Genomic DNA, 27972 nt, shown 5'->3' with positions numbered 1-27972 from the left:
TTAAAGACACTCAAACGATTGCAAATGACCTTAAACGATGTGAAATACAGAAATACGGACGGATAGCTCTCTATACAATCGCAATAGCCATTGAAAGAAGTAAGGAAATAACTCTGAGCAACTTTGAGAGATACATAAACAATGGATAGGTTGGTAGAGGAAGATGAACTCCCTGTGATGGATTCAGACGACGATCAGTTTTTGTTAGAAATGTCTGAAGAATCCATTGAAGCAAATGAAACAACTGCGAAAGGTGATAACGAAATGAACAAACAGATAGAAATACTAACCAATATATGGCTCAGTGCTACAACTAGCAAATGTTTTGTTAGTTTAGGCCTATAAAATTTGAAGATGAGTTCCATAGGAATTTTTTATCATGAAAGCCAGATCTTTGAAATACTTTCTTGAGAATTTTAATTTGTGTAATAATGCAGTTTTTGAATGGAGGGAAGAATGTTTTGAAGCATGATTTTAAAAGACAGTAGTCTTAGGTCTAGAGCTTAGCTTGATAACATCATGATTAATTGTTTAATTTCAATACTTGACATGTTGAAATTATAGAATCTCCATGTTGAACAGTTCTATCAAAGAATTATAGAATCAGCTTCTCCATGTTGAAATAAGGGTCTACAGGAAATTTCATATTTTTGTACGATCAGACCTCATTTTACTCTGTTTCCAAAATTTTCCTTATAGTTTACAAGAATTTGTTGCTGTAAAGTGCAATTGCGATATTGTTCTCCCCCTCCCCTGCAATATTGGTTCTTTCATTTTATGCATCCAATGCATAAAAGTCTTAATGTGAAAAGTTACAGTGAGTCAAAGTGACATCATTGGAAATCTTAATGTGCAGAATCTGTTAAATGTAGTACAAGTTGGCTGAGACATGGCCACATATGCAAATGTTCTTTCCCCCTGAAATCATCATAATTTGGTTCTAAACTTTATGAATCAAAGTAAAATAACAGTAATACATTAGAAAGCTAAAATTTTGCATCAATTTAGCTGATTTAGCATATTCAAAAGTATCTTATGATGTTTGTCAGCAAATAACTTTTGTAGAGCATGATCACCTTAAGTTGCAACTTAAAGTTTACATTCAATTCGATTATCATATCATTCCAAAATATGTATATGAGGAATGTCAAAAACATTTTCAAATTTTGGTTAAATTTTACATATGCATTTATTTCTTCATTTTATAAGATATGTATTGTAATTATCACAACTCACCAATGCATTTTTCAGCAGAAAACAATGCCCAACAGTGTACTCCAACAAAGGGCAAAAAACCAATAGATTTCATCAAAGGGAGCAGATCTGGTCTTAGTGTATCTGATTTGGTTCATCAGTTCTGGTGTGAACAACAGTTTGAATACAGTTATACACAACCATTGGCAAAACCTCCTCTGGCAATTCAGAGTATTGGCTCTGCAATCCATCTAGCAAGAGGAAAGTACAGTTATTTCAATCATTTTTGCATGTTATTAATTATTATATTAATACAGTGTACAGTTATTATTAGTCAGTACAGTTATTAATTTGTTTGTATGTAGTTCATATTTTGGTGCGTGGATGGCTCAGTTGTTAGAGGTGCTGACTACAGACCCAAGAGTCCGTGGTTTGAATCTCTCACTGACTGAACTTTCCCTCAGAGTGGAGAGAGTCGCCAGCTCTCTGTAATTCTAGGCATGGGAATCATGAGGTGTGATCACATCGAGAGGAAGGACCGGGACACTGCTCTATAAACATAGCTACCTTTGGATGCCAGGTAGCAACAAATACAAAATACAAGTTTTTAAATCACATTTAACATTCAAGTCACTTCCCTTTTGGAAGCCCTGAAGAGCACAATTTTTTTGTCTTGCCTGAATTTTCCTGCCACAGACGAAGATTCCTAATCTCTTTAGAAATTGATATCATATAAACTCTGTGCCACCCCATCTTTTAAGCACCCCTAAAGCTCCTCTCAATAACTCCCTCTGCAAAGAGAATCTTCCTGTAAGTAGGGCCTTGAAGGAGGCCCACCCCTACATGAACAAAAATATTTCCATCTTTCTCTAAAATGTGCTTTTTATCTAGAAATCCCTCCAAAACTTTAGAAAAAAATCTAGAATTTGGCAGGCAGCTATTTTTGATGCGTTGCAAGGAAGTTTCAAATTTTTTTAGCTTGAGTTTCTGAATGATATTTGGTTTTTATGGTGTTTCATGGCTCTTTTTCCACAGAAATTTGTCTGTATTTTTTTCAGATGATATTGATTTTAACCTGTTTTTTTTGCAATGTAAAAAAGCTAGAGCAGTGGCACGTGTTAATTAAAATCTTTTTATGTCAAATGAAGAGTACTTAAAAAATGTATCAACTAAGGGTTTGATGGCCAGCTAACACAGTGTTATAGAAATTAAATTAAATTTCAGCAGGGCTGCAAATCTGCAGGAATCCAATTTTTTAGGAGATCGACGATAAGAATTTTAAAAGCACATTGTTCCACATCATCAGATTAATTTATTTTTCAATAATTGCTGTTAGTTTATAAAGCATTGCATTAGCCAGAGATAAATTTTAGCACATCCTTATTGAGCGGAGAATTTAACAAGTATGAATCTAGCCTGTTGTTACTTATCAAAATCATTACCCTCTTTATTTCCACGCAGAACTAGAAGTCCATGAAATATTTGATATTGAGTGCCGAACCAACGAAGATTACTGGGCACTGAGGATGTTAGAAATGTACCAGCAGCTTTCGTGGCTGATTGAAGGGGCGACTGTCAGGGAGCTGTCAATCTTTGGGAATGTATGGGAAGACGAATTGTTTGTAAATGGAGTTATTGATGAAATCAAGCTGGATGGGAACAAAAGACTAGAAATTCATGAACTCAAAACAAGAACAATAAAGAAAATGCCTGCAAAGGCACAACAAACAAAGGACAAGCTACAGGCCATGATATACAGAAAGCTCGTACACGATTTGTTGTTTCGTAAATGTGGTCTACAAGCCCTGAAAAAGCACGTGCCTTTGAATTGGAATCTAGTGTTGAATTATAATTTGCAAATGTATGCCAACGAACTTTTAGGTCCATGCTCAACGTTGAACGAAGTTTTCAAAATCTTTGACGGTTTCTTGAGATTTGTTAAGTTCCCAGAACTTGGCAGTGCTGTCATAGAATATTGCTATCAAAGGGACCATTCCAATATTGGTTTTAACAAGTATCAGTACGACGAGATGTGGTTACGTAGCACCATATATCATCAATTAGACTATATTTTGGGAAGGAGAGAGCCGGTTGGGGTGGACATCGAAGAAGCTTGGAAATGCGGGCGATGTGATTACTACGACTCATGCGCATGGAGAAAAACAGAAGAAAAGAAACTTAAAGAGAGGAATACATCAAACTTCACCCATAGTTGCACATATCCAATGTCTAGCTGTTCCTCTTCCGTATAGAAACCAGAGTAAGCGCTTAGCAAGAATCTAGCTGTTTTTCTTCCGTATAGAAACCAGAGTAAGCGCTTAGCAAGAATCTAGCTGTTCTTCTTCCGTATAGAAACCAGAGTAAGAGCTTAGCAAGAATCTAGCTGTTCTTCTTCCGTATAGAAACCAGAGTAAGAGCTTAGCAAGAGTCTAGCTGTTTTTCGTTATTGTAGAAACCAGAGTAAAAGCTTAGCAAGAATCTAGCTGTTTTTCTTCCGTATAGAAACCAGAGTAAGCGCTTAGCAAGAATCTAGCTGTTCTTCTTCCGTATAGAAACCAGAGTACGAGCTTAGCAAGAGTCTAGCTGTTTTTCGTTATTGTAGAAACCAGAGTAAAAGCTTAGCAAGAATCTAGCTGTTTTTCTTCCGTATAGAAACCAGAGTAAGCGCTTAGCAAGAATCTAGCTGTTCTTCTTCCGTATAGAAACCAGAGTACGAGCTTAGCAAGAGTCTAGCTGTTTTTCGTTATTGTAGAAACCAGAGTAAAAGCTTAGCAAGAATCTAGCTGTTCTTCTTCCGTATAGAAACCAGAGTAAAAGCTTAGCAAGAATCTAGCTGTTTTTCTTCCGTATAGAAACCAGAGTAAGCGCTTAGCAAGAATCTAGCTGTTTTTCGTTATTGTAGAAACCAGAGTAAGAGCTTAGCAAGAGTCTAGCTGTTTTCTTCCGTATAGAAACCAGAGTAAAAGCTTAGCAAGAATCTAGCTGTTTTTCTTCCGTATAGAAACCAGAGTACGAGCTTAGCAAGAATCTAGCTGTTCTTCTTGCGTATAGAAACCAGAGTAAGCACTTAGCAAGAATCTAGCTGTTCTTCGTTATTCTAGAAACCAGAGTAAGAGCTTAGCAAGAATCTAGCTGTTTTTCTTCCGTATAGAAACCAGAGTAAGCGCTTAGCAAGATCTAGCTGTTCTTCTTCCGTATAGAAACCAGAGTAAGCGCTTAGCAAGAATCTAGCTGTTCTTCTTCCGTATAGAAACCAGAGTAAGAGCTTAGCAAGAATCTACCTGTTCTTCTTCCGTATAGAAACCAGAGTAAGCGCTTAGCAAGAATCTAGCTGTTCTTCTTCCGTATAGAAACCAGAGTAAGCGCTTAGCAAGAATCTAGCTGTTCTTCTTCCGTATAGAAACCAGAGTAAGCGCTTAGCAAGAATCTAGCTGTTCTTCTTCCGTATAGAAACCAGAGTAAAAGCTTAGCAAGAATCTAGCTGTTCTTCTTCCGTATAAAAACCAGAGTAAGCGCTTAGCAAGAATCTAGCTGTTCTTCTTCCGTATAGAAACCAGAGTAAGCGCTTAGCAAGAATCTAGCTGTTCTTCTTCCGTATAGAAACCAGAGTAAAAGCTTAGCAAGAATCTAGCTGTTCTTCTTCCGTATAGAAACCAGAGTAAGCGCTTAGCAAGAATCTAGCTGTTCTTCTTCCGTATAGAAACCAGAGTAAAAGCTTAGCAAGAATCTAGCTGTTCTTCTTCCGTATAGAAACCAGAGTAAGCGCTTAGCAAGAATCTAGCTGTTCTTCTTCCGTATAGAAACCAGAGTAAGCGCTTAGCAAGAATCTAGCTGTTCTTCTTCCGTATAGAAACCAGAGTAAGCGCTTAGCAAGAATCTAGCTGTTCTTCTTCCGTATAGAAACCAGAGTAAAAGCTTAGCAAGAATCTAGCTGTTCTTCTTCCGTATAGAAACCAGAGTAAGAGCTTAGCAAGAATCTAGCTGTTCTTCTTCCGTATAGAAACCAGAGTAAGCGCTTAGCAAGAATCTAGCTGTTCTTCTTCCGTATAGAAACCAGAGTAAGCGCTTAGCAAGAATCTAGCTGTTCTTCTTCCGTATAGAAACCAGAGTAAGCGCTTAGCAAGAATCTAGCTGTTCTTCTTCCGTATAGAAACCAGAGTAAGCGCTTAGCAAGAATCTAGCTGTTCTTCTTCCGTATAGAAACCAGAGTAAAAGCTTAGCAAGAATCTAGCTGTTCTTCTTCCGTATAGAAACCAGAGTAAGAGCTTAGCAAGAATCTAGCTGTTCTTCTTCCGTATAGAAACCAGAGTAAGAGCTTAGCAAGAGTCTAGCTGTTTTTCGTTATTGTAGAAACCAGAGTAAAAGCTTAGCAAGAATCTAGCTGTTTTTCTTCCGTATAGAAACCAGAGTAAGCGCTTAGCAAGAATCTAGCTGTTCTTCTTCCGTATAGAAACCAGAGTACGAGCTTAGCAAGAGTCTAGCTGTTTTTCGTTATTGTAGAAACCAGAGTAAAGGCTTAGCAAGAATCTAGCTGTTTTTCTTCCGTATAGAAACCAGAGTAAGCGCTTAGCAAGAATCTAGCTGTTTTTCGTTATTGTAGAAACCAGAGTAAGAGCTTAGCAAGAGTCTAGCTGTTTTCTTCCGTATAGAAACCAGAGTAAGAGCTTAGCAAGAATCTAGCTGTTCTTCTTCCGTATAGAAACCAGAGTAAGAGCTTAGCAAGAGTCTAGCTGTTTTTCGTTATTGTAGAAACCAGAGTAAAAGCTTAGCAAGAATCTAGCTGTTTTTCTTCCGTATAGAAACCAGAGTAAGCGCTTAGCAAGAATCTAGCTGTTCTTCTTCCGTATAGAAACCAGAGTACGAGCTTAGCAAGAGTCTAGCTGTTTTTCGTTATTGTAGAAACCAGAGTAAAGGCTTAGCAAGAATCTAGCTGTTTTTCTTCCGTATAGAAACCAGAGTAAGCGCTTAGCAAGAATCTAGCTGTTTTTCGTTATTGTAGAAACCAGAGTAAGAGCTTAGCAAGAGTCTAGCTGTTTTCTTCCGTATAGAAACCAGAGTAAAAGCTTAGCAAGAATCTAGCTGTTTTTCTTCCGTATAGAAACCAGAGTAAGCGCTTAGCAAGAATCTAGCTGTTTTTCGTTATTGTAGAAACCAGAGTAAGAGCTTAGCAAGAGTCTAGCTGTTTTCTTCCGTATAGAAACCAGAGTAAAAGCTTAGCAAGAATCTAGCTGTTCTTCTTCCGTATAGAAACCAGAGTACGAGCTTAGCAAGAATCTAGCTGTTCTTCTTGCGTATAGAAACCAGAGTAAGCACTTAGCAAGAATCTAGCTGTTCTTCGTTATTCTAGAAACCAGAGTAAGAGCTTAGCAAGAATCTAGCTGTTCTTCTTCCGTATAGAAACCAGAGTACGAGCTTAGCAAGAATCTAGCTGTTTTCGGTATTGTAGAAGCCAGAATAAGAGCTTAGCAAGAGTCCAGCCGTTTACCTTTCGTGTAGAAGCCAAAGTTAGAGTTTATTAATCCAACAAGAGCAGAAAAAGACGCTGAAATGATTTGTTATGAATTGCTATTACCTATCTCCCTTATGATATTATTTATGATTTAAGCCATTGAACTTTGGTATCAGGGTATTTGATAAGAGAGCCCAGAAGATGCTAATACTTTTGATGAAAATGTCCTCAAGCTTTGGTAGCCTTCCTAGAAAAGCAAGGAAACAAGGCAGATGTTGGACGTGGTTCTGAAATTTCTTTTGTCTTAATGGCTTTCCTCCTTGACCATTTGTTCGCCATTGTTTTTGAGCTTTGATTGTCCCTTGCGGAAGGATGAATAAATTTCGATAAGTTTGGTTGAGCCGTGAATCAAATGAATGTGTTATGGACTAATATTATGCTGATGTCATATACGCCAAAACGTTTTGTCTATCTACAAGTAGCGACTACTACAGGAGATACCTTTTGCTGTATGTTTAATTAATTTAAAAACTGGAAGGGAGCCAAGTCTCCAGAAACCACCAATAATATGGTTCAGATCATGAAGCTCTTTTTAGTACTCTTTTTAACTAACGTAGATTATTGTAAACTCCAAAAGAATAAGTGTCATTTTTAAGACCGTTTCTTAAACAATTCTGTCCATGCTCTTTTAGGAATGCACCAAGTATTACATATTGGCTCAACAATTCCTGATTTTTATTTGCGGCAATAAGATAAGCCCGAAATTTGTTCTATTTAAAAGTAAGAAGAATTCAAGGTAGCTGATTTTCTTGCCAATTTAATATTAACGAAATATTTGTTATCAGTTGGTTTTGTAATTGAAAGGAAGAAAGATTGCATTTAAATTGATTTTCTATGACATGTTGGTCGATTTATATGGAAGAGAAGTATAACAAGCTATGTTTGACGTCCTCCTTGTTGTTTAGAGGTTAAAGAGATATAATAACGAAATACCCACAAAAAGACTTTGGTAAATGTTCTAAGTGATTCCAATTTGTGTTGCTCCCACATGTAATTGATATCTTTGGATTTCAGTTTTATAGTTCGCTTTGTAATGCAAGTCCTCTGAATATTTGCGGCACAATTTTTTTATGAGATAAGCAGAATATTCCTAAACTTCAGATTTCTTACTGAAAACAATTAACATTTATGGATTATGTGCCAAGAAGATCCTCGTGTAACAAACCTATTGGGACACTCTATTGCAACAACAACCCAAGTGATACAGTGTTGGTTCAACTTTTGCTTCTGATCTTTTCCACTTTATATATTTCATTAATAGTTTGAATCAAATTTCTTTTTTTTTGAATTGCAGTTTTATAGTTCTTTCACAATTAAATACGTTTATATTTCATTCGTTGTATGCTATTAGATTAATAATGAATTGTTAGTAGAATTTAAAAGAGTTTTGTTCACGTTGCAAGTTAAGGGCCATCTTGGCCTATATACTTGGATATTTAGATAAAACCCGCCAGCTGAGAGATAAAAGAATTGCTTTCAAAGACTCTTCTAATTGGTCAAGAAATAGACTTAATGTACATTTTTTGGGTAGGGAATTTGCACTGGGGGGGGGGGGGGGCTCTTGATTAAATTATGGAAAGGGGTAGCCCGCGAGCATATTCGAAGTGGTTCCGCTGGCTAAAATTATTCCGACAAAAGTTGTTTCACTAACTAGTTTTTATCGACAAAAATGAGTTGTCACGATGAAATTCCTACTTTCCAAGACTTTATTAAGAATAAAATATTGTCAAAGTACCAATATTGTCAAAAACTATACCCTTGGCTAGTCCTTGGCTGGAAAAAAATTGCAATAAAGTACACCCTTTGCTAGACTAGAAGTCCAAAAAAGTAAACCCTTGCTCGCTGCTCTTCCCCTGCTACCTTTACTATGGAAGAACAACCTCCGAGGGTATTTGTCTGTAGATACTTGAACATTGTAAAAGTAGCATCATAGGATGATTGCAGATGATCTCGGTTGTGTTTGCAATTTCAAGAAGAGGCTACTAGCAAACTTGCTGATCAGTTGTTTTTGATGTTGATGCAAATTCCATGGAGAGCAAAACGATGTCTTCTTATCTAAGGTATTGATTGTAGTTGCCCAGGGACTGGTTCAGGACACCATTTCTGCTGAATCGCCTCATCCTATTTTAAAACCTAACCATACAACAGCTCTAAAATGTCTATGTGATAACTTTAATGTTGCTTTTCATGGATATAGAATTATAAAGACGTGATTCATGTGAAAAAGTAATCTGGTCAAGGGTTTATAATTATATGATTTTTGTTAGGGTTAGGGATTTTTTCAATATATGAAATACACAATGCCTACCAAAAGTACATGCCCCCCGTTTTCATCATTATGACGACGTGTCTTACAATATCGCTATTGCTTGGGAGCTGTCTAGTTTCCATACTGCTCGACCTGATGACGTAATTAGTTTACACTAAACCTAACCCTAAACCTAATCTCAACCCTTACCCTAACCCTAACCCTAACCCTTTACTTTACTTTAAAAAATAATCATACTAATTTATGACTATTAATCATGCTTATTTATGACTATCAAGTCGAGTAGTATGGAAACTAGACAATTCCATTGCTTATATATCATGGGGTGATTTGACCTAAATGCTTGCCTCACTTTGTTATGACTTAGCTGTCCGCAGTACGTTCACTTTGCCTTACCTCAAAATGTCTGTGTATTTTTACAAGATTTGCCTAATCTTAACGATGCACGTTAACATTGCAATTTCACTGTCTTTATGTAATCAAGAAACCGCATTTCAAGATAAGTCCTGATCAAATATACCTCGAAGTGGGTTCCTAAGCTTTATTGTGGGAAATTGTGGGAAAACTGTTCGCCTTAAAACCGCATGCCCTCCTTATGACCTGCGCTGAAATGGTACTTGAAACAAACGGAAAAGGGTGTGTTTTATCTCTATGGGTTAAGTCTACCCTGCAAATGACAAGAGTTGACCTAGCTGGGGATGTCAATATTAATCACACATTTTATAACAAAAATAGTTGTTACATTAAAACTGAACAAACCTTAGAATAAAATGGAGAAAAATGGTTTGAATTGACAGCGGAGTGAAAGTTAGAGGGGAGTGCTCGCATTCAGTCTAATTTAAATTGCTTCTTCGTTTTACTGACGAAAATATCAGCAAGTCATGTTTTCTTGAAAGATCAATTTTTACTCCAAGATGGAATACGTAGGCCTAATGTGACGATTTGTATTGAATGTTCAAAGATAACTTTAGTTTGTACGTAACAACGTAAGATAGTTTGTTGTTGATTGCATAAAACATAGAAAAAAGAAGTCTTGAAATTAGAACTTGAAATCTTCTTAAATACAAGAAAACATATAGGCTCCAGAGCCCGCACTAATGACCCTAAACTGGAGGGGCCAGCAATGTAAAGAAAGTTTCCTCTAGCCCTCTCTAGCCCCAACTGTTGTAACGACTTTGCTGGCGCTGTTTTACTTACGGAGTTTGGCTTAATGTCTTTGTTGTTATCTACAGATTTATCTATCTAAAAGAATCTGAGCTTATTTAAATCTTTTATTTCACAAGAAGTTGGGAGGTCATGGCCCCCCTGAACATCCCTGTGGTGCGGGCCCTGGGCTCAGGCTCAACATTTTTATTTCATAGTTGAATGTGTTTAATCAAACTACGAAGGACTTTGGATTATCTTCCACTCTCCATCTATAATAGAATTTTATTCAGGAAGCTGTTTAAAGATAATTTTTGATGATCTCCAGGCTGAAATCGAGACTCTTATGAAATATCGAAGCTCAACAAGGAATAAGGTATTTTTTAAAAAGGTTACACGTCTTTCAGACTTGCCCTGTTAACAAGCTTTCTACATCTCTATTATTTTTATTGCTTATTTTTGTTTAAAATTTGCTAACCAAAAATGCCCATGGACTTAATATATTATCGACGTATTTCTGTGGCAAAAGGGTAAATGTGCATGAAGGTGAAGGGATAATTCAACAAAGAAACTAGTGGGCGTATTCCCCAATAGGCCCTAAAATTACCCCACTAGTTGGTCCATCGTGATTCCCAACTAATAGGCGGCCTTTTATTAAAAGTGTATATGGTACCCATATGATGAATTGGGCACTCGCCCCCTTATTGTTCTCCTTTGGCTCTCAATTGCGTCACAAGAAAACCATAACCTTAAAAGTGCCCCTGTTCTCATTCGTGTAATCATCGACACAGAGAGCTGCACTTGAGGTAAAGGTAAAAATTCTTCTTCCAGGACCAGAAGGAAGAAGGTATATAGGTAATTAAATTTTAAAACAGTGTATTGTTGGAACAGAGTGTGTTCAAATATTTGTTCACTGCCGTCGGAATAAAACACGTATTGGGGGAGGGGGGCGTCAGAATAAAACACGTATTGGTGGGGGGGGGGGCTGCCCATTATATTCCTTCTCACTCAGTACACTGTTGTAAAGGAAATATACTACAGTCTGAAAATCATTAGGGGGCTCCAGCCCCCCAAGCCCACCCACTCACGGTTCCGACAGGCCTGACTATACACATTTTTATAAGAACCAGTAAATTGAAGTTGATGTTGGCTGTTCTCAATTTCTTCAAAATTTTAAAGGAAGGGTTGTTGTTTTAATGTTGGTAATGCATAACTGTCATTAATTGCCTTAACAGAAGATATTGACTTCAAAATGTTTGGTTTCAAATTTGTTGATCTCATCGATTATATCATCGATTTGAATTTTGCGGCACCTCAACCTCAGCTTTCTCTTAATTCTATAGAACCTTAAGGATCTTGTTCTTATAAAGATTTCCTCATGAAAAAATAATGCAACTAAGTTCCTTTTCTTAAAATTTGTTCAAGCTGCTCTGAGGATAGTAATAGCAAAAATATGCCAAAACGAAGAGGGGAAGAAATTTCCCAGACATTTGAACTTTTCAAAGAATACTTTGAACAAAAGTGACATGTTCAATATGACATGTTGATTGAATACGTTTTGTATGTCTTTTATCCCATAGGAGCCATAGGAGCTTGGGGGGTTTTGTTGATAGAGTCACCCTTGTTGAGCATCGAAAGATTTTAAATACACGAAAGATTTTCACGTATAGCAAAAATGCAGTGTATTTTCTCGATTGAAGTGACGGCAAATCAAAGGTAAAGTACCAAAAACCCTTGAGATTTTCAGTTGAGATAACAAGTTTAGTGCTTAGTATGCCCTTTGTCCATTGTCTCTTTGTCAATTAAATGTATCTATTGTTCAAATCGTAATGTGTCCTTAACACTTTTAGAATGATCTACGGCAAAAACGTTTTTTAAAATATATTCACTTCTAAATTCTACTTTCCCCTAGCCCCCAGGAAAATTAAAAACAACAAGAATAAAAAAGAGGCTTTGAAAAATTAGTAAAACTTATAATCAGGAGTAATTTTTGTTTGATTGAAATGCCACTTGATTGTGTCCAATCTCAAGAAACCGCACTGCAAAGTTTTAGAGCCCAGGTATGTATCTATTAAGTCTTCCTAATCACAGAAGTTCATCATAGTCCCCTTTTCGTCCCCTTTCATAGGAGAAACAGGAACTTTGCCTGCAACTGTCAACAGTTCATTGCAAGTCTGATTTCTGGTAAACGTGTTGACAAGTTTTGCAAGCAAACGTACGTAAAGGCCTACAGTTTTCTTTTCATTATTTGATGCATTTGCTATGTGAAAATTCGCAAGTTCTTGAAAAGAAAGAAAGCCTCTCGGGATACAATTAACTGACAATTAACATCTGTTCTTGCCTCGCTATTGACGGCATTAGATGAGGTATCCTTGGTAGGGAAGTGTTGGAAAAATATAGCAGCAACTGAAGAAAACCGAGTTTGTCGGAGCATTGTTGTTGGTTACCTTGATATGAAGTTTTGAAGGAAAGGTGGTGTGTCTAAAGATAAATAAATAGTCGTTTATCATAATATTTTTTTCTGCAAAGATTCGCTGCGCATACCATCCTACCGGCTGTGGCAGGAACTAAAACCAAGAGAGAGGATATTAACTGATAGCTCGGTGAAGTGAATCCATCGTTTGTTGCAATTACATTGTAGCATGTGGTTGAAAAGAACCAATTCTGGACAACTGGCAACACTAGAAGGGGGAGGGCAGTGGCCTGGTAATAAAATTATGGTATTAAATCGACGCTGGTGATGCGAATTTGTTGTTATTTAATCGTGGGTCAGCAAATCACTGAACGAACTCGCATTTTTTAGTTTTCTATATATATAGCATAGTTAGTTGCGAACTTTGTTGGAATTTCGAAGGCTGAGTTTCATTGCAACATACTGCTCCTGTTTCAAATCCTAATATTGTTGAATAAATATTTACACTTAGAGAAAGTCACGATTCATTCGGATAATTTTAGTCATATTTTAAAAGCTGTCCTCGAAGCGTTGGGTAGTCAGGATTGGTGTTTTTATGACACAATTTGAAACCGACTACGAACATGTAGGACCTTTTAACCTGTGCTGTAGCCCGTACAAGCTGTTGGGTGATGGTTGGAATATTTTCACTTCAACGATTCACTTTAAATGACAGTATGAATATAGCGATAAAATTATGAATATTGAGGAGATATAATTAAGCGGTTGCAGTTGTCTTAACACATTATGGCCAAGAGGTTGACGAAGAGTCTCACTGACAGACATGATGACATTGGCAAGCCAAGAGGCGGCAGTGTTAATGGAAGTGAACGAAACGAGTCGAAGCCAGCGCTAATCCATTACTTAGAAAGAATTGAAATCGATCGCGAACTGGAGAATTTTTATCCTGAAGACAGCACTGAAGGGGATTTTGAAGAACAATGTCTGTATCGGGAAATGGAGCAGTGTTGGCCAGGTTTAATCCCGGAATGTGATGTTTGCATTGATGAAAAGCCCCGATATCCTGCCTCTAGCAGGAGTGGTGACTGCAACATAAGTGCCTTGTTGAAAGAGATCAATGTTAAAAAAGAAAACATTCGAAGTACTCGACAGGTAGCATGTGATGTCATTCGGGGAGTGGACACTACTCATCAAGACCCTTTAAAACAGTCAGACAAAGCAAAGAAAAGATCTGCCAATAACCGAAGTTTGTTTTCATCAAAACGCAAGCAGGATGAGGCGACTGTGACAAATGCTAAATCCGATTTTGGCTTTCGCAGGAATCTTGTGAGCAGGAAAGCCGCAATTATGCGTGAGAAGAAGGAGGGGTGTGCAGCTAATTTAGCCAAGGAAATGGAAAATAGCATTGATAAAAATATAAATGCTCCAACCAGACAAGAGGCTCCATATGGATTGAAAGATTCGACGGTGAGACGGAAAGTCAGTCGGGTTGAGATCAGAATGGTGGGTGTATCAACGAATGACGATGATGACAGAAATTGTGAAGCTAGAGATAATATAGACGGAACTAGGGGTAAATCGCTGAGCGCTGGGTTGATTGGAGTTCAGGATTGTGAAGAGGCGCCAATTAATTCACCACCATCCACGGATTCAGGGATGAGTGAAAGACACGAAATCGCGATTGATGGCGAATCCACTTTCAGACGTTATGGAACAATGGAGTGCCAACAAGATTCGAGTGATATACCACCCATTGCCATGGTAACTCGTGGTATCGGCATTAACTGTCAAACAAAGGATAATTCCAATGGATTTATAAGGCTGACACGCCAAAACATAATCAGTGGTGTAAAACCAAATGAAAGGGGGCCGAAGGATATGAACAGTGATGTTAAGTCTGAAAATATAATCAAAGATACACGAATTGGTTATAATGGAATGGACGACAATGACAGAGGGTCATTCTGCAGTGCTGAAATTGGTGTTGGGCGAATTCCACAGGTCTCTAGATATATATCATTTGTTAATGGAGTAGAACCAATTTTTAATTGCAAGGCGACTAATTGCTCCGATAACGTGAATGAAAACAACAGTTCTGATTTACTTCCCACAGAGGAGGTAGTAGGGACGCATCGTCTGGAGTCCGTGTGGAAAAGCGTGGAGAGCGATTCTACGGAGTGCAGTGAAGAATTTAACTCAATGGGGCCAGTTGAAGGTTGTTGCGATACGGGTGATCGTGAAATGTCTATCACAAAAGAAACAGGTACAATTAACGCCAAGGTTGACAATCACAGGGTTGTTAAATCAACAAAATCAAATAAAGCTGTTTCAAAAGAATTTTACATTGAAAAAAGAGATCATAAAAATGAAGACACAAATCTTTCCAGTGATGCAGAGACGGATTCCATTGTTGAGATTTCTATAGATGGCAGTGAGGAGGAGGATGACGGTGGTTCAGCGAATGAAAACAAATGGATGATAGCGATTGTTGATCGCGAAAGGGGCGAGGAAAGTAGCTGTTTAAGTTTTTCAGACGGTTCAGCGGGGGACTGTGAATCAGAAAATGAAATATCCCAGGCGGTTTGTGAAGATTATTTTTATGACGACTTCCCTGACCATGACCAAATAAACAGAGAGGATCAAGAGAAGAAAACAATCAAATCTTTAGGCTACTCTAATCCTCTATTAGAAAACAAGGGACAAGCCCGTAAGTCAATTGAAAATAGAACTTCGCAAAAATGCATTGTCAACGGGCACGTTCGCAGGGATGTAAGTCGAGATTTGAATTCACCGTCCGGCAAAATGTGGCGAAAAACAGTGGCAGGGAAGGACTCAGACAGACGCGGATCGACGGAAGACAGGAGTAAAGTTATTTGCCAAGGTCAAGGTGTCCAGTTTCGGCTAAACACGAAAAAATTGTCGGAAAATAAGCTTGGAAAAACAAACGAGGAGGCCAGCGAAACGGCGAGGATTGAGGGAACCGTAAAGCGAATCGTTAGTTCTGCCAAATCTGTGGCTGTAAAGTCGGTCGTGAAAGAGGAAAAAACAGACGAAAATGCGAAAAAAGTAAGGAACCTATACAAAGAAGAGATTGAAAATATATCTAGTGATTTAGGAACTGTAGATAACCCGGAATCAGACTTCATAGACAGAGAGTTGTCGGAAATTTTGAACTACGAACCGCCGAAATTATCACTGCCGGTGACTGAAAAGGGGCACGTTGAATTAAATTTGCGAGAACAGGGTGTTGGAACTGAAGAAGCTTTAAAAATGGAGAACAGCAGACTGAGCAATTTGTTACTGGAAGTTGAACAAGCAAGAGCAACTACAGTCAAAGCCTTGCTAAGCGCGAACACGGTACTTCATAAAGTAAACGATGAAAACACGCAACTCGAGGGAACTTTAAAAATGCTTGGCACTGATAAAAAGTTCCTTGAAATTGAGCTACATGACTGTAAAGAAAAACTGAAGAATTCTGATAAAGAGAAAGACATTTTCAATGTACCTAAAGTAACAGAGTTTGAAACTTCCATGGCAGTTATTATCAATTCGTGGAGAAAAGAAAAACAAGAATTGCTAGCTGCGTTGGCGAAGAGCTCTTTGCGAGTGCAGCGGGTCGAAGCAGACGCAGAGGGGTTACGTGTTGGATTTCAACGCGTGAAAATTCAACTGGAGAATTCCAACACAACCTTTAATAAACTGTTGGAGCATAATCTACAAGCATCTGCTAAAGTTGAAGAAGAGCTACGCAGGCTGAAAGCAGAGAAGGAAATGCTCTCTGAAAAATTAAAGAGAAACAATGACGACTCTGAGAGGGTTCAAAAATTGGAAAATGAAATCGAGGGCATGAAGACAAACCTGGAGCTTTCCAGTGAAGAAAAAGAAGAACTTTTAAGTAAAATTTCGCATTTAGAGAGAAAGAACAAGCAGTGCAAGATGGAATGCGAAGAACTGCAGGAACAACTTGATCACTCTCAAGAGATTATTGACAAGCTTGCTGAGAAAGAGGAAGAATTAAAGGATAAATTAGAGAAAGAAACGAGCGAAAAGGAGTACCTACAGGATTGCCTTGATGAAACTGGACAGATTTTGCTTCATTTGCGGAACAACGAGAAGAAATTGTTGGATGAGAAGGACGAGTTAGAAGAGGATCTGGAAGAGGAGATACAAGTCAACGAGAGTCTGCAGGAGTCATTGAAAACTACAATGCAGGAACATCAGAGCTTGGTCAACAGGTATGTTAAATCCTCTATTAATTTTACTGTCTGTTTGCAAGTGATTGACGTTAACCGGTAAGACTCTGTATGACAGTTATTCCATCATATGATTTTCTTCTATTTCGTTCCATCCCATTGCGGCCTTTATTTACGCTGCAACACGTTTTCATCTTGTATATTTAGGATTTAAAATTGTTAAGAGGATCCTGTGGGTTTCTTTATTTCGAAATGCCGTATTCACTTTGTTTGATTTAGTAGGAAAAATGTTCCTTTGTGTAAACAAACTATATTAATCCTGTTCCTCTAAATGTATATTTTTACATGTACAATGATTGTTTTCAAGTCGCATTTCCAGCTTAAAATCGCACGACATCCTTTATTCAGGTAGCGAAAATGCTTCCAATTATACAAACAAATGTTCATAAAAGGATTGAAAATGCTTAATATGAAAAAGGCACCTAAAACGTGCATTTGAAAAGTCGATTTTGAAATAAGAGGAATCTTTTTTACAAGAACTCTAGATAATATGAAAAAGAAGATAAAACCCAGTTCATAGGCCTTAGATAGTGCCCTCTCTGTCATGGTTTTCCGAATATTGCACACGTTACTTTGCTCCATTTTTGCTATAAATCTCTAGGTGCATGTATTTAAGTCAAAAAGTTAGGAATTATTTTGAATGTGAGAGCACATGTTGGTAAAAATAGGTGTCCTTCCATGAGCTGCAAATAGTAACTTTACATCTGTTTCTGAGGGTGGAGGTACCCCGTATTTCCTATATGATCCTAGCAAATGTATGCACTGTGCAACTTTGCAAGTGTTTCGTGAAAAGGAGTTAGGGACGTAGAAAGCATTTCAAATTCCAGAGTCATTGTAATTTGAGGGCATCTTTACAACACCTACTATTTTCTTTTATTGACCCTTTATTCGACAATTGATAATTGGTCAGAAAATTTCTTCTTAAATATTATCCAAACCAAGGCAAATAGCGGAGTAGTCTTGCACCAAATTTTCCCTTGAAATTTGTTAAGGTTTTTAAAAGTATACCCCTGGATCGCCCATTTTTAAAGCCCTGTTTTGTGTAGACTACACGGTGTTGTGCTTGATAGCCCCAGCCTCTGTCGCATGTCAAGGAATATCAAATAATTTCATTTGTTTGGCATCATGATTTTAGGCCAACCTCCAATATTTTGATCCCCCCTCAATGCTCCCACACCCATTACATTTGTACATTTGTATCCACCTTTCGACTTTTCTTGCCCCAGACCCCTATTCAAGTGGCTCAACATTATCATTGAATGTTTCAATACCAAGATAGAAAAAGTTTTGATATAATGATTGTGGCAAATGACCTCATTTTACTCATGGAAAATTTACAACCACCCCTAATTTTTCAAAAGGTTCTCTTAGAATTAATAGGTTTGTTAGTGATTTTTTGTAATGCAATACGGGACTTGAACCTTCCCAGTAATATAATTTTTAAATTACAGCTCCATTAATACTGGCCACGAGATCTTGCGACCTAAGACTTTATTCTAAGCCAAAGTGGATTATGTTATCAAAATGACCTACAAAAAGTTACCGAAGAGATTAGTCTTTCATATTTTGGAATACAAACAAATCTCTCTGATAATTTGTCCCTTAGTTCACCAAAACGACTGGATAACGATCTAGATCCACTAATGTTCTCCCCTGAAATAACGAAAAATCTATCAAAACAGCATTAATATTGTTCTTTGTAAACAATCCAATGACTAGACTCTTTCATCGCGTGAGCTATGCAATATACTGTGAACAAATTCTTGTTGTTTTTTCTGAGAACATTGCATCACATTTCGAGAGCTTTTCGCCTCCCTTGTTCGAACCATCGTGTATTCCAATATTTATAAACGTTTTCGAATGAGCTCTTTGTTGAAAACCTGATCGTTTACTTTCATACATTCCACGTTGATATTGTGTTGTTATCGATAAAGTGTTATTGTTGAGAGGTATGGTAACATACCCAACTTGCTTGTTCATGCAGAGATTCTACATTTTTTTCAAAAAATATATTGAAATTTTTATTTCCAAGCATGATAACAAAATGGCTTAATTCAGAGTCTTTGAGGAGGTACCCTGGGTACAAGTGCCACAAAATTTTGAGCGCGTCAATAGAAATCCTAGCGAAGAAGCGTCCGCTTCTCCACTCCTAACTTCTATTTCCGCGCTCAAACTTATGCGGCTCTGGTAGCCGGGGTATTGAAGAGGAGGCTCAGTGCTAAAATTTGCAGAGATTTAGGGGTACTTAGCCCAATTTTATTGGAAGTATATTTCTTCGAAGTCATTCCTTACTCCACATTTTTTGTGTGAATGTAACAATAAGTATGGTTGAAGTTTTTCTTTTTACTATTAATACAGAATAGATTTTTAGCACTATATGAGTGTGTAATCAAGAGCGTGGGACCAAAAACTTTCCCTCTAGCTTTCTGGGCGGTAACCCCGCCTCACTATCCGATTCTCAAAATGCTGCAGCAAAAAATATGGAAATGACTGAATTAATGTTTTTGCGACGAGAAAAGCCCAGTCATGTATTTTTATAAGAAATTTTTCTTCATTGTCACTATTAGTACGTGTTAAATTTTGGGATTAGCTGTTTCTTCAGACTTTTCTAGCTGTATTGAGGGACTTTTTATACAGAGAAGACCACCATTTGAAAATGAAAACAGTACCGCCTAAAAGCAGAATGAATAATGATTATGATTTGGGGGTCTCATGGTCGGAGGGCCGGAATATTTTGATTCCTACCATTGTCTTTATAATGATGTTCAGGGTTTTGGTTGCTAATTTCAACTCTTTTGATGGGATATTTCGAAATGCAAATCAGAAGTTGGAATGGGCGGTTTTCCGCGCTGTTCCGAATGTGTATTCTTCTGAGATTGGACAGGAAAGCCAAAATATGCGGCCTATACGAATTTAGGGGACCAGCAGTAACAGAATTTGCAGAAACAATTTGAATTTTTTCCTTTTTTAATGGCCAATCTTTTATTTGGATAGGACTTAGATCTTCCCTTGTGAGACGACATATTACGTTTGCAATTAGGCCCTGATTAAGATCGAGGCTGGAAGCAGTGCATGTCCAAGTTGTTTTTACTCGTTCGCAGTTCGCGAGAGATATCTGTGCATGGGTTCATGAAATCCTCTGCACGCCCTTTAGAATTCAAAAGATGAAAGAGTGGATTATTAGAATCTGCATTATTGAACAACAATCAAGATTTGAAAGTGATGTTTTGTTGGCAGTTATTGTATGGATGTTCCAAGCTTCTGACTATTAAAAGAGTGGATTTAATTTTAATTGGAAAACATTTGATAATCTTCTTAACATGTAATTCACTTAACATTAGCCTGCCCTTTTGCCCGTTATCCGTTAATTTTCTTGGCTGAAGCTCTGTTGAGAGTGAAGCTATAGAAAGGGAAGGCTTCAGGAGCGAAGCTAAAGAAAATTGTTAGAGGAAGGGGTTGCCGATCCCTAGATTTGCCAAAAAGAATAGCGTTTCCAAGGGTTTACCGTTTGCAATAAAACGACGTGGCCAAACTGCTACAGGGAAATCTTGAACCATTTGAGAATAAACAGACAATTTTCAAGCCATAGTGGAATATTGAGTAGCTATATTGATCAGGTCACTCGGAGGACTTTTTATCCTCATTCGAGAGCTATCAGAGTACTAAGGTGATGACGTCATGAAACCTATTTTCAGATAAATGATAATTCTAGCTACATAACATGAAAAATCTTTATAAAATACCGTTAAATATGCAAAATAAATTAAATATGCTGCTAATTTTTTTGAGATGTGGCCAAAAGAGCACAGGCTCTTTCCCAATCAAATATCTGTGATCAGGTTCTTTCTCCATCAAATCAATGTGATTTCTTTTTAGTCCTAAAAGCTATGAACCAAGCTCACACAGTAGTAATCGATAAGGAAAAGTCAGTTTTTACATTTGCTTATCCCAATCAATTGGTAATAGGTTCAACTTGTTTTTGTATATTCGGTGGTTTTTTATGATATTTTTCGACATTATATGATTAAAAGTAAAAATTTCTAAAAAATTGATTTTTATGACGTCATATTTTGGAATTATATTCTTAGTGTCTAAGAGAAAGCCATGCACAGTCATAGTCCAATAACTCCACTCCACAGTCGACTAAAGCACATTTCCCTCCAAGAGCCAATTGAAAGTCAAAAAGTCGAATTGACTGATTTTTACTCTCCCCCGTCCTCTACCTTTTTATGAGATAAAATTGGATAACATTGTGATATTAATGTGACATTATTCTAAAAGAATCCAAAAGGGGGTTGTCTGCATCAATTTTTTCTGGAGAAGGTGCCCCTACACTCACATTTCGTTCCCCTTGTATAATTTTCCTCTTGCTACAGCCCAGCTACTTTTGTAAATTTATACCTTACAATACGTCACAATCTATTGGAAATGGCTTTTCTGCTCATCGTTATCATATTTTAATTCCCTTTCATAAGACCTGCCATTTAGATTCCATGTTTTTAAACTTTCTCGCTTTTTATTGTATCACTCCTGCAATATGCTAGATCGAAATATAGCTCAAAACCTGCAGAAAACTGGCTGATTTGTTTGACAGCTAGATTTTCTGTAAGCCTAGATCCCATATAAAGTAAACCATTGCGACAAATATAAAGTTTCTTGATCACCTACTGCATGTTTTAAACAATGAAGCGACTACTAAAATAGAAACGTAGATAAAAAAGGAAATTGGCGTTGGATAACGTTCATCTGAGTCGTGGGCTAGTTCGTTTAGGAAGTATTAACTGTCGTGGGAAAGGAATATGCACAGTGAAAAGTTGGTTAGAAATTAGGTTCCCATATACCAAAGTTTACGATATTAATTTTTAAGTTATTAATGCAGTGTGATCCCAACAAATCTTTGTGGGTTGACGTATTGTACTTGTAATTTTGTAGCCAAGCGACCATGATCACAATAAAATAAACTTCGGCAAACAATCAACGGTTTCTCTTTTATCTAAAAATTGACAATTTCGGTGACATTTTGATCAAATTGTACTACTTTTATAGGAAACTAATAACATAAAAGTGTAATTTGTTATGACCGATGTAACAAAACCTGAGGAAGAAGTATTTCGCTGAACAAGGTCTACTGGTAACGACTGTGCAGCTAACAGTGTACATATGTTGAGGATAGTGCGGAGATATTTGAAGATAGTTTGAGAGATGATTTTTTACATGATTTTAGATTGAAAGATGGTTTTTACAATGCTAAGCTTTAAGTTCTGAGTTAGAAAAGAACATTTTTGCTATCACTCTTTATTGTAATTCAGTTGCTGAGTTTCCGTTTTAAGGGTATCTAGGATAACTTTGATTACCCCAACCCCGACGAAAAGCACGAAATTATCATTGTCCTCAGATGTCCAATTTTTTCGCCTTTTTTGTTTTCAAACATTGTAATGATTTGAAAGTCTTTGTCAAGGCTGCTTAGGGGTGAAATTCTTTTTACTATTAAGTTCTCTTAAGCAGTAGAATCAGTTGCCAAATTTTTACTCCTATTTATTCAAGATTCACTAATTCCTATTCGTTCACTAATCCATGTTACCTGTCATCAATGTTCTTTGAAAATATTGGAATGTATCAATTCAAGTGTCAATATAATTTTAGACATACTGAATTACCCAAGGAATCTTATTCAGTCTATTTTGAAACTTCGTCCGAGTGTGGCAGTTTACCATAGCATTATTCTTGCTTTTAGGCTACAAGATATGACCAACGTTCACATAACCGTGAAAGCGTCGCTGGATGAAGCAAGCAAAAAGGAGAAATCATATCAGCAGCAAATTGCAAACCTGAACAAAACGAACAGCATCTTGCACTACTCCCTTGAAAAAGAGAGAGAAGAGAGGATAGATTTGCAAGAGATGTACGATAATCTAAACAGTCAATGGAAACTTTACAAGCACGAGAAAATAGTGGAGAATGTAGATATGACAAAGAGGCTCGATGATCTGGCTGAAAAAGAGGCTGAATTGAGCATGAAGAAGGACGAGTTGACGAAGGAGAATGAAAATTTGCGCGAAAACTTGGAACACGAAGAGGAAGAGAACGATGACCTGAGAAAGAAGCTATCGAGACTGGAGCAGTGGAAGAAGTCAAATGAAACAGATTTAGAGATGCTGCGGAGAGAGCGTGACCTAAGTCAAAACGAAGCGTCGGATTTGAAAAAGCGGCTTGATGATCTCAGCCGAGGCCTGCAAAAGGAGAAGGATCGTTATGAGAATATGATCTGCACGCTGGAAGAAGCGGAAGAGAGTCTAGAGAAAGTTTCCAAGAGTCTAAGTGAGACTCGTGATGCATGTTCGAAGTATCAAAAGGAGGCCGAGGAAGCAAAAACCAGTTTGAGAGAAAAGACCAAAGAAGCACAAGAGTTGAAGTTGAAACTGGAGGAAGAAACCGGTGAGAAGGAGAAGTACTCGAAAAGATCGCTCAGCCTTGAAAATGAGGTGGCCAAGTTGAAAAAGAATATTGCAAAGCAGCAGGAGGAGCTAGAAAATAATCAAATGCATTTCAAGAGGCTGGAGAGAGAAAAATTATGTCAACGGAAATTACTTGACGAAAGCAAGCGGGAATTTGAGACTCATAAAGAAAGGTGCACTGTAAACATTCAAAAACTGAGGGAAGAACTTGTTGGTGTACAAAATAAATTGGTCGAGAAGGACAGGCAAGCGCTAAAAGAAAAGGAAAATTGGCAAGATGCGATGGAAAACACAGCCGCTGATTTGAAGCTGCTGAGAGAATTGTTTGGAGGTGAAATGCGACACAAGACGTCAAACAAAGGGGGGTCTTCCTTGCGGGATGTTTTAGAGAGGGATGGAGGGGAAAGGACTGATATCGAGTTATTAAGAAAAGCGTATCACAGGGCAGAGTCGGAGCTTTTGCGAGATGTTACAGACCTTGAAGGGATGTTAAAGACTTCTAAGGAGGAGAAAAACACAGTAGCTGTTGTTCAAAGTCCCATGTCTAAAATCAAGCTAAGTGAGATTAAAAAGCTGCGGGATGAGATTCACGAATTGAAGAACGACTTTGTGGCAGTGCGGAGGAGAATTTCAGATATTTACGAAGAAGTTGTGATGCTGAAAAAGGGCGAGGAACGCGGTGAAATAGACAATAAAACAATGCAACTTGAGGTGGAAGGAATCGACGTTAAATTGCGAAAGCTGAATGAAGCTATCTTCAAGATTGAGGCTGATCATGAATACGTCATTGAAAGAAATAGCGAGATCATTAACAAAGGCATGCACCTTATGAGTAGAGAATTTGTTTCTGACGAAGTTGATAGTTCAGGAGACTCGGCATACGAGAGAGAAGAAAGATACTATGGCAGAAAAGAAAAGTCAGAAACGAGGTTGCCAGCCGGGGATGACAGACTCAAAGGAGACATTGATAGTGTTAAGAAACCAAGTGAAATGACCGCTAGCCACTATGAAGATAGCGGTTTGTTATCAGGTAGTAAAAGGTATATAACAATAAAAGCGACTGTTACAAAAGATGATACCTCTATAAAGGCCGGTGGAAACGCCCCTACACAAAAATATGTGCCACCCACTAGTATGCGGTACCCACCAAGACACCCAGGAAGCAAGCAGCAATCATATAACGGATATCGAAGCAGTTACCACTCGAACGATAGCAGTGGTAGTGACCGGACCATAATCGACCAAGCAGGGAAATTAACTGCAGGGCAGCCCAGGAAACCGAGTTATTTTGCTGCGGAAATGTCCTTATTTCATCATGACGAGAGTGTAGCAGCAAGTATCTTACGGCGGAAATTGGAGGGAAAGAGCCAGCTCCGGGAATGTAAAAGTGAAACAGCCTCGATCAAAAGCGCCAGCTCATTACGAGGCAGCACTGTTGGTCGGTCAGCGAGGAGTGGCAGTGTTGATGATGATGATGATGAAAATGACGAGGATTCAGATGTGTCTGTCGGTGACTTTCAAAGAAGTAAAACTTTGCCAAGAAAGTACAAATCCAGGACTGGGTTATCAAAGATGGTATAACAGTAATTTGGATATAATGTAGATTTGATGGGTAATATTGGCAACCCATGCCCAAGCAATCAAAAATCAGTATAGAACTGTCGTCTTTTCCCTCGATTAATTACACTTAAAACCTCTAGACTTAATTGTATGCATGGGACATCAGGAGCCGAGTCCGTACAATGTAAGCCCTCCTTTTCTTTTTTGGAATCCAGCCCACAGGTGTAGGTCCTTGTGCGCGAACGACCTTAGATGCCCCTTAAACTTGAGTACAATGCTTTCGAAATTCGCGAAATTTGTAAGAAATTTTCACATAAAAAGCTTAAAATTGTAATATCTTTGCCCGTGAACTAAGTTGAAGTCTTTAACTAACACATGGCCCCACTGTTTCAGTAATTGAGCGTTCGGGACGCGCAATGTTACGCTCCTGGACTTACTGTCAACAAATTTTAGGAAGAACCACTCTTTGTAAGTGCTCGAAGGGCGTGCGGTCTTGGAATATATTTTAAAGGGAAATCTGATCTATATAAACTTCGAAAATTTTAGTAGACCTCTCGTTTAATTTAGCCCATGACCGGTTTGCATTTACTGTAGTTAGCATCCTGCCGGTTACTGTAGTTTACTGAAGATATTCTCAAAACGGCCTAATCAGACAGACCGCTTGTCTCTGCCTTTCCATTGATATCATTCTAACAACGACCTAAAAAAATATGTACCCAGTGCACGTGAACTCCCTATTTATTCCTAAATTGTCAATGTTACAATGTTTGATTAAATCAAATGCTAAAACATTACCTTTGATTGTAGTTTCATCGGCTTTTTCTATGATATTTCTTTCGTTGTTTGATAACTTTACTCATAAATTTCCCCATATCGTTCAGTGAAATCGACATGATGAAAAAGTTCTTCATGTTAATGATACTTTATGACACGGATACAAAATGGCAGATATGATAAATCGTAAGCAATCCTCAAAGCATTCATTGCGTTTCAATATTTCCCTTTACTCTAGTTGATTATGGAATCCTCAAGGGGTATTTATGGGGATTTTTTACAACTTAAATGGGTGAATTTTAATCAATATTCCGAATTAATCGGAAGTTACAGAACTTCAAAACAGAACTTGACGACAGCCTGGATATGTTGCTTAAAACCTGCTAACAATCATCTGAAAAGGGCCTTAGTAATTTTTATAGATGTATTTTGATTATGAAATATATTTTGTATTCAGAAACTTAAAGTCAGTTTTACTGTTGTCTAGTAAAAGATTTTTGTATATATTATGAGATGGCAAGAAATCGTTATCCGATTTATTTAATTCTTTGTAAGTTCTGTTTGATCTGGTTATAGCATCACTACGGAGCAGAAGCCATATACGTTGAAGTTATCTAAAGTCAGGATTGAATTTCACAAACAATTCCCAAGCATTATTGTTTTGCCACACCGTAAAAGCTCTATTTAGCCCCATCTCTCTACTAAGCCCCCTCTCTCTATAAAGCCCCCTTTCTCTATTGAGCCCTCTCTCTCTATTAAGCCCTCTCTCTCTATTAAGCCCTCTCTCTCTATTAAGCCCCCCTCTAGGACTGAAGAAAATAAATAAGCACCCGGGGGCTTAATAGAGCTTTCACGGTAGTTGTCTTTGCGAATGAGTATACCAAAAGAAACAAAGATAGAGTTACAGGTCTCCAACCTTTGTGTTCTTACGAAACTAATGATGTATGCAAGCTTGAGATAACAAAATAGGCAAAAAGAAGCACACAAATTTTAATGACCACACCCATAAAACTAGATAACTCTAATGTGCAACGTTGTCGGATTACACTACCATTACACCACCTCTCGCCTAAGCTTTTAGAAAAGATTGGAAAAAGTGGTCTAGGTTTAAACATTTTTGAGAATCTAGAACCAATAGAAAATTACCAGCCCGAATAGAATTGTTCATTTCAGGTCACAGGTAGCTCAAAGTAATATGACTCAATCATGATAGAAATCCCTGAAAATAAAGCTTCGAATTGATATCTGGTTTGCCTATGTTTTGAGTCCAGAGCCCGGGTGTAAGGGTTACGGAAATATCATGAAAGTTTACAACATTATGTGTAGAAAATATCAGCTGATTTGAAGTCGCTTCTCCTAAATTACTCGAAAAATTGATGTAAAATAAATATTTTCACAAATTATTGCTCGGGATACTTATCTACAATAGTCTAACAAGCTTTTAACGAGAAAGCAAAATAATGTGAAAATCTTAAAAAATCAGATTTTTAGACCAGTAGACTATCTTAAAGGAGAAGATAAAGGTCAAGCAAACTTAATGGCTTCTAGGCACTGAACAAATGTTAGAGAGATTTAATAGAGTATGGTGATTGGTACTGTTATGTTCTCGTTTTTAATATTGAATTTATAAGTTTCTCATATTTATAAGCTTTTTGTATCTAAAGGTAGTTGCTGCAATCTTTATTTTTCAATAAAAAATATCTTAATCGCATATTTATCACTTCACAAAATTTGAGTTTATCACTCACAAGTTGGTTACCACTGCAAGTTAAAATAAACCCCGAGCCCTTTTCGCAATCTTAAATTCTCTCCTGCAGCTGTTCAACATATTTTCGGAATTCTAAATGTCCTTTATCAGTTTGACTTACCTTCCTTTTTTATTCAATTATTAAATAATTTTATTGGGCGTTGAAAATTTCAATTCTGAAGATTCTGAAGGGCGTGATGGCACTGAAAATTTCAGATTAGCTTAAAATGCATCTCAAAATGTTTCTTGTAATCGTTTTTGAAGTCGTTTAGATGTTCAACTTTGAGGCATATTGATTAATTTTGCTGTGTTTGATTACCTTTATTTTTATAAGAACAATTTTATAAGAACACGAGCCTCAAAATTGGTCAAAAGTTAAGAACAAATTAAGAACAAGCTGAGGCTGAGCTTCTGCAAAATGCAATTCTGAACAACGTTTTTTCTCAACATTGAGGATTTTAGCGATGTGTGGGTGCTTTTTCGGTGAATATTCAAATTTGTCAGCAAATTAAGGCTGTTTCACTCACTTTGTTGGCAAATGAGGCCCGTACACCACGCTAGAGCGAAAAAGCTAGCACTAGCACTGCTTACACCCTCTTAATTTAAGAACAAATTAAGAACAATCCAGCCTCAGATTTTCGAAAAAATTAAGAAC

The 27972-nt window shown here is 37.5% G+C and overlaps 3 protein-coding genes across 3 annotated transcripts in view; 2 read left to right on the top strand and 1 right to left on the bottom strand.

Annotated features, from left to right (window-relative positions):
- Positions 1 to 26194, bottom strand: part of LOC135683675 (uncharacterized) — a 100011-nt gene extending 73817 nt beyond the window's left edge. Inside the window, exons 1-2 of the mRNA XM_089109362.1 lie at positions 25592 to 26194; positions 1237 to 1445 (exon numbers count right to left, since the gene is read on the bottom strand). The gene's annotated coding sequence lies outside the window, so the exon portion shown is untranslated. The remainder of the gene's footprint in view (positions 1 to 1236; positions 1446 to 25591) is intronic.
- LOC135683673 (exonuclease V) lies at positions 1552 to 4426 on the top strand. The gene is made up of 2 exons (XM_065198994.2): positions 1552 to 1774; positions 2656 to 4426. The coding sequence occupies exons 1-2, from the start codon at positions 1768 to 1770 to the stop codon at positions 3444 to 3446; spliced, it is 798 nt and encodes a 265-aa protein (XP_065055066.2). The 5' UTR covers positions 1552 to 1767; the 3' UTR covers positions 3447 to 4426.
- Positions 12279 to 25590, top strand: LOC135683652 (uncharacterized). The gene is made up of 2 exons (XM_065198963.2): positions 12279 to 16763; positions 22516 to 25590. Exons 1-2 carry the CDS (start codon positions 13315 to 13317, stop codon positions 24815 to 24817), a joined length of 5751 nt encoding a protein of 1916 aa, XP_065055035.2. The 5' UTR covers positions 12279 to 13314; the 3' UTR covers positions 24818 to 25590.
- Positions 26195 to 27972: the final 1778 nt, after the last annotated feature.

This window comes from Rhopilema esculentum, chromosome 7 (genome assembly GCF_057945365.1).
Source record: "Rhopilema esculentum isolate cy_ngs chromosome 7, ASM5794536v1, whole genome shotgun sequence".
In the NCBI taxonomy this organism is placed as follows: domain Eukaryota; kingdom Metazoa; phylum Cnidaria; class Scyphozoa; order Rhizostomeae; family Rhizostomatidae; genus Rhopilema; species Rhopilema esculentum.
This window is presented reverse-complemented; position numbering and strand designations above follow the sequence as displayed.

Excerpts from the sequence above, each read along its gene's own strand:
- LOC135683652 (XM_065198963.2), top strand. The coding sequence starts at position 13,315 with ATGGCCAAGAGGTTGACGAAGAGTCTCACTGACAGACATGATGACATT. Across the intron at positions 16,764-22,515 it reads CATCAGAGCTTGGTCAACAG|GCTACAAGATATGACCAACG; the intron begins GTATGTTAAATC and ends TCTTGCTTTTAG.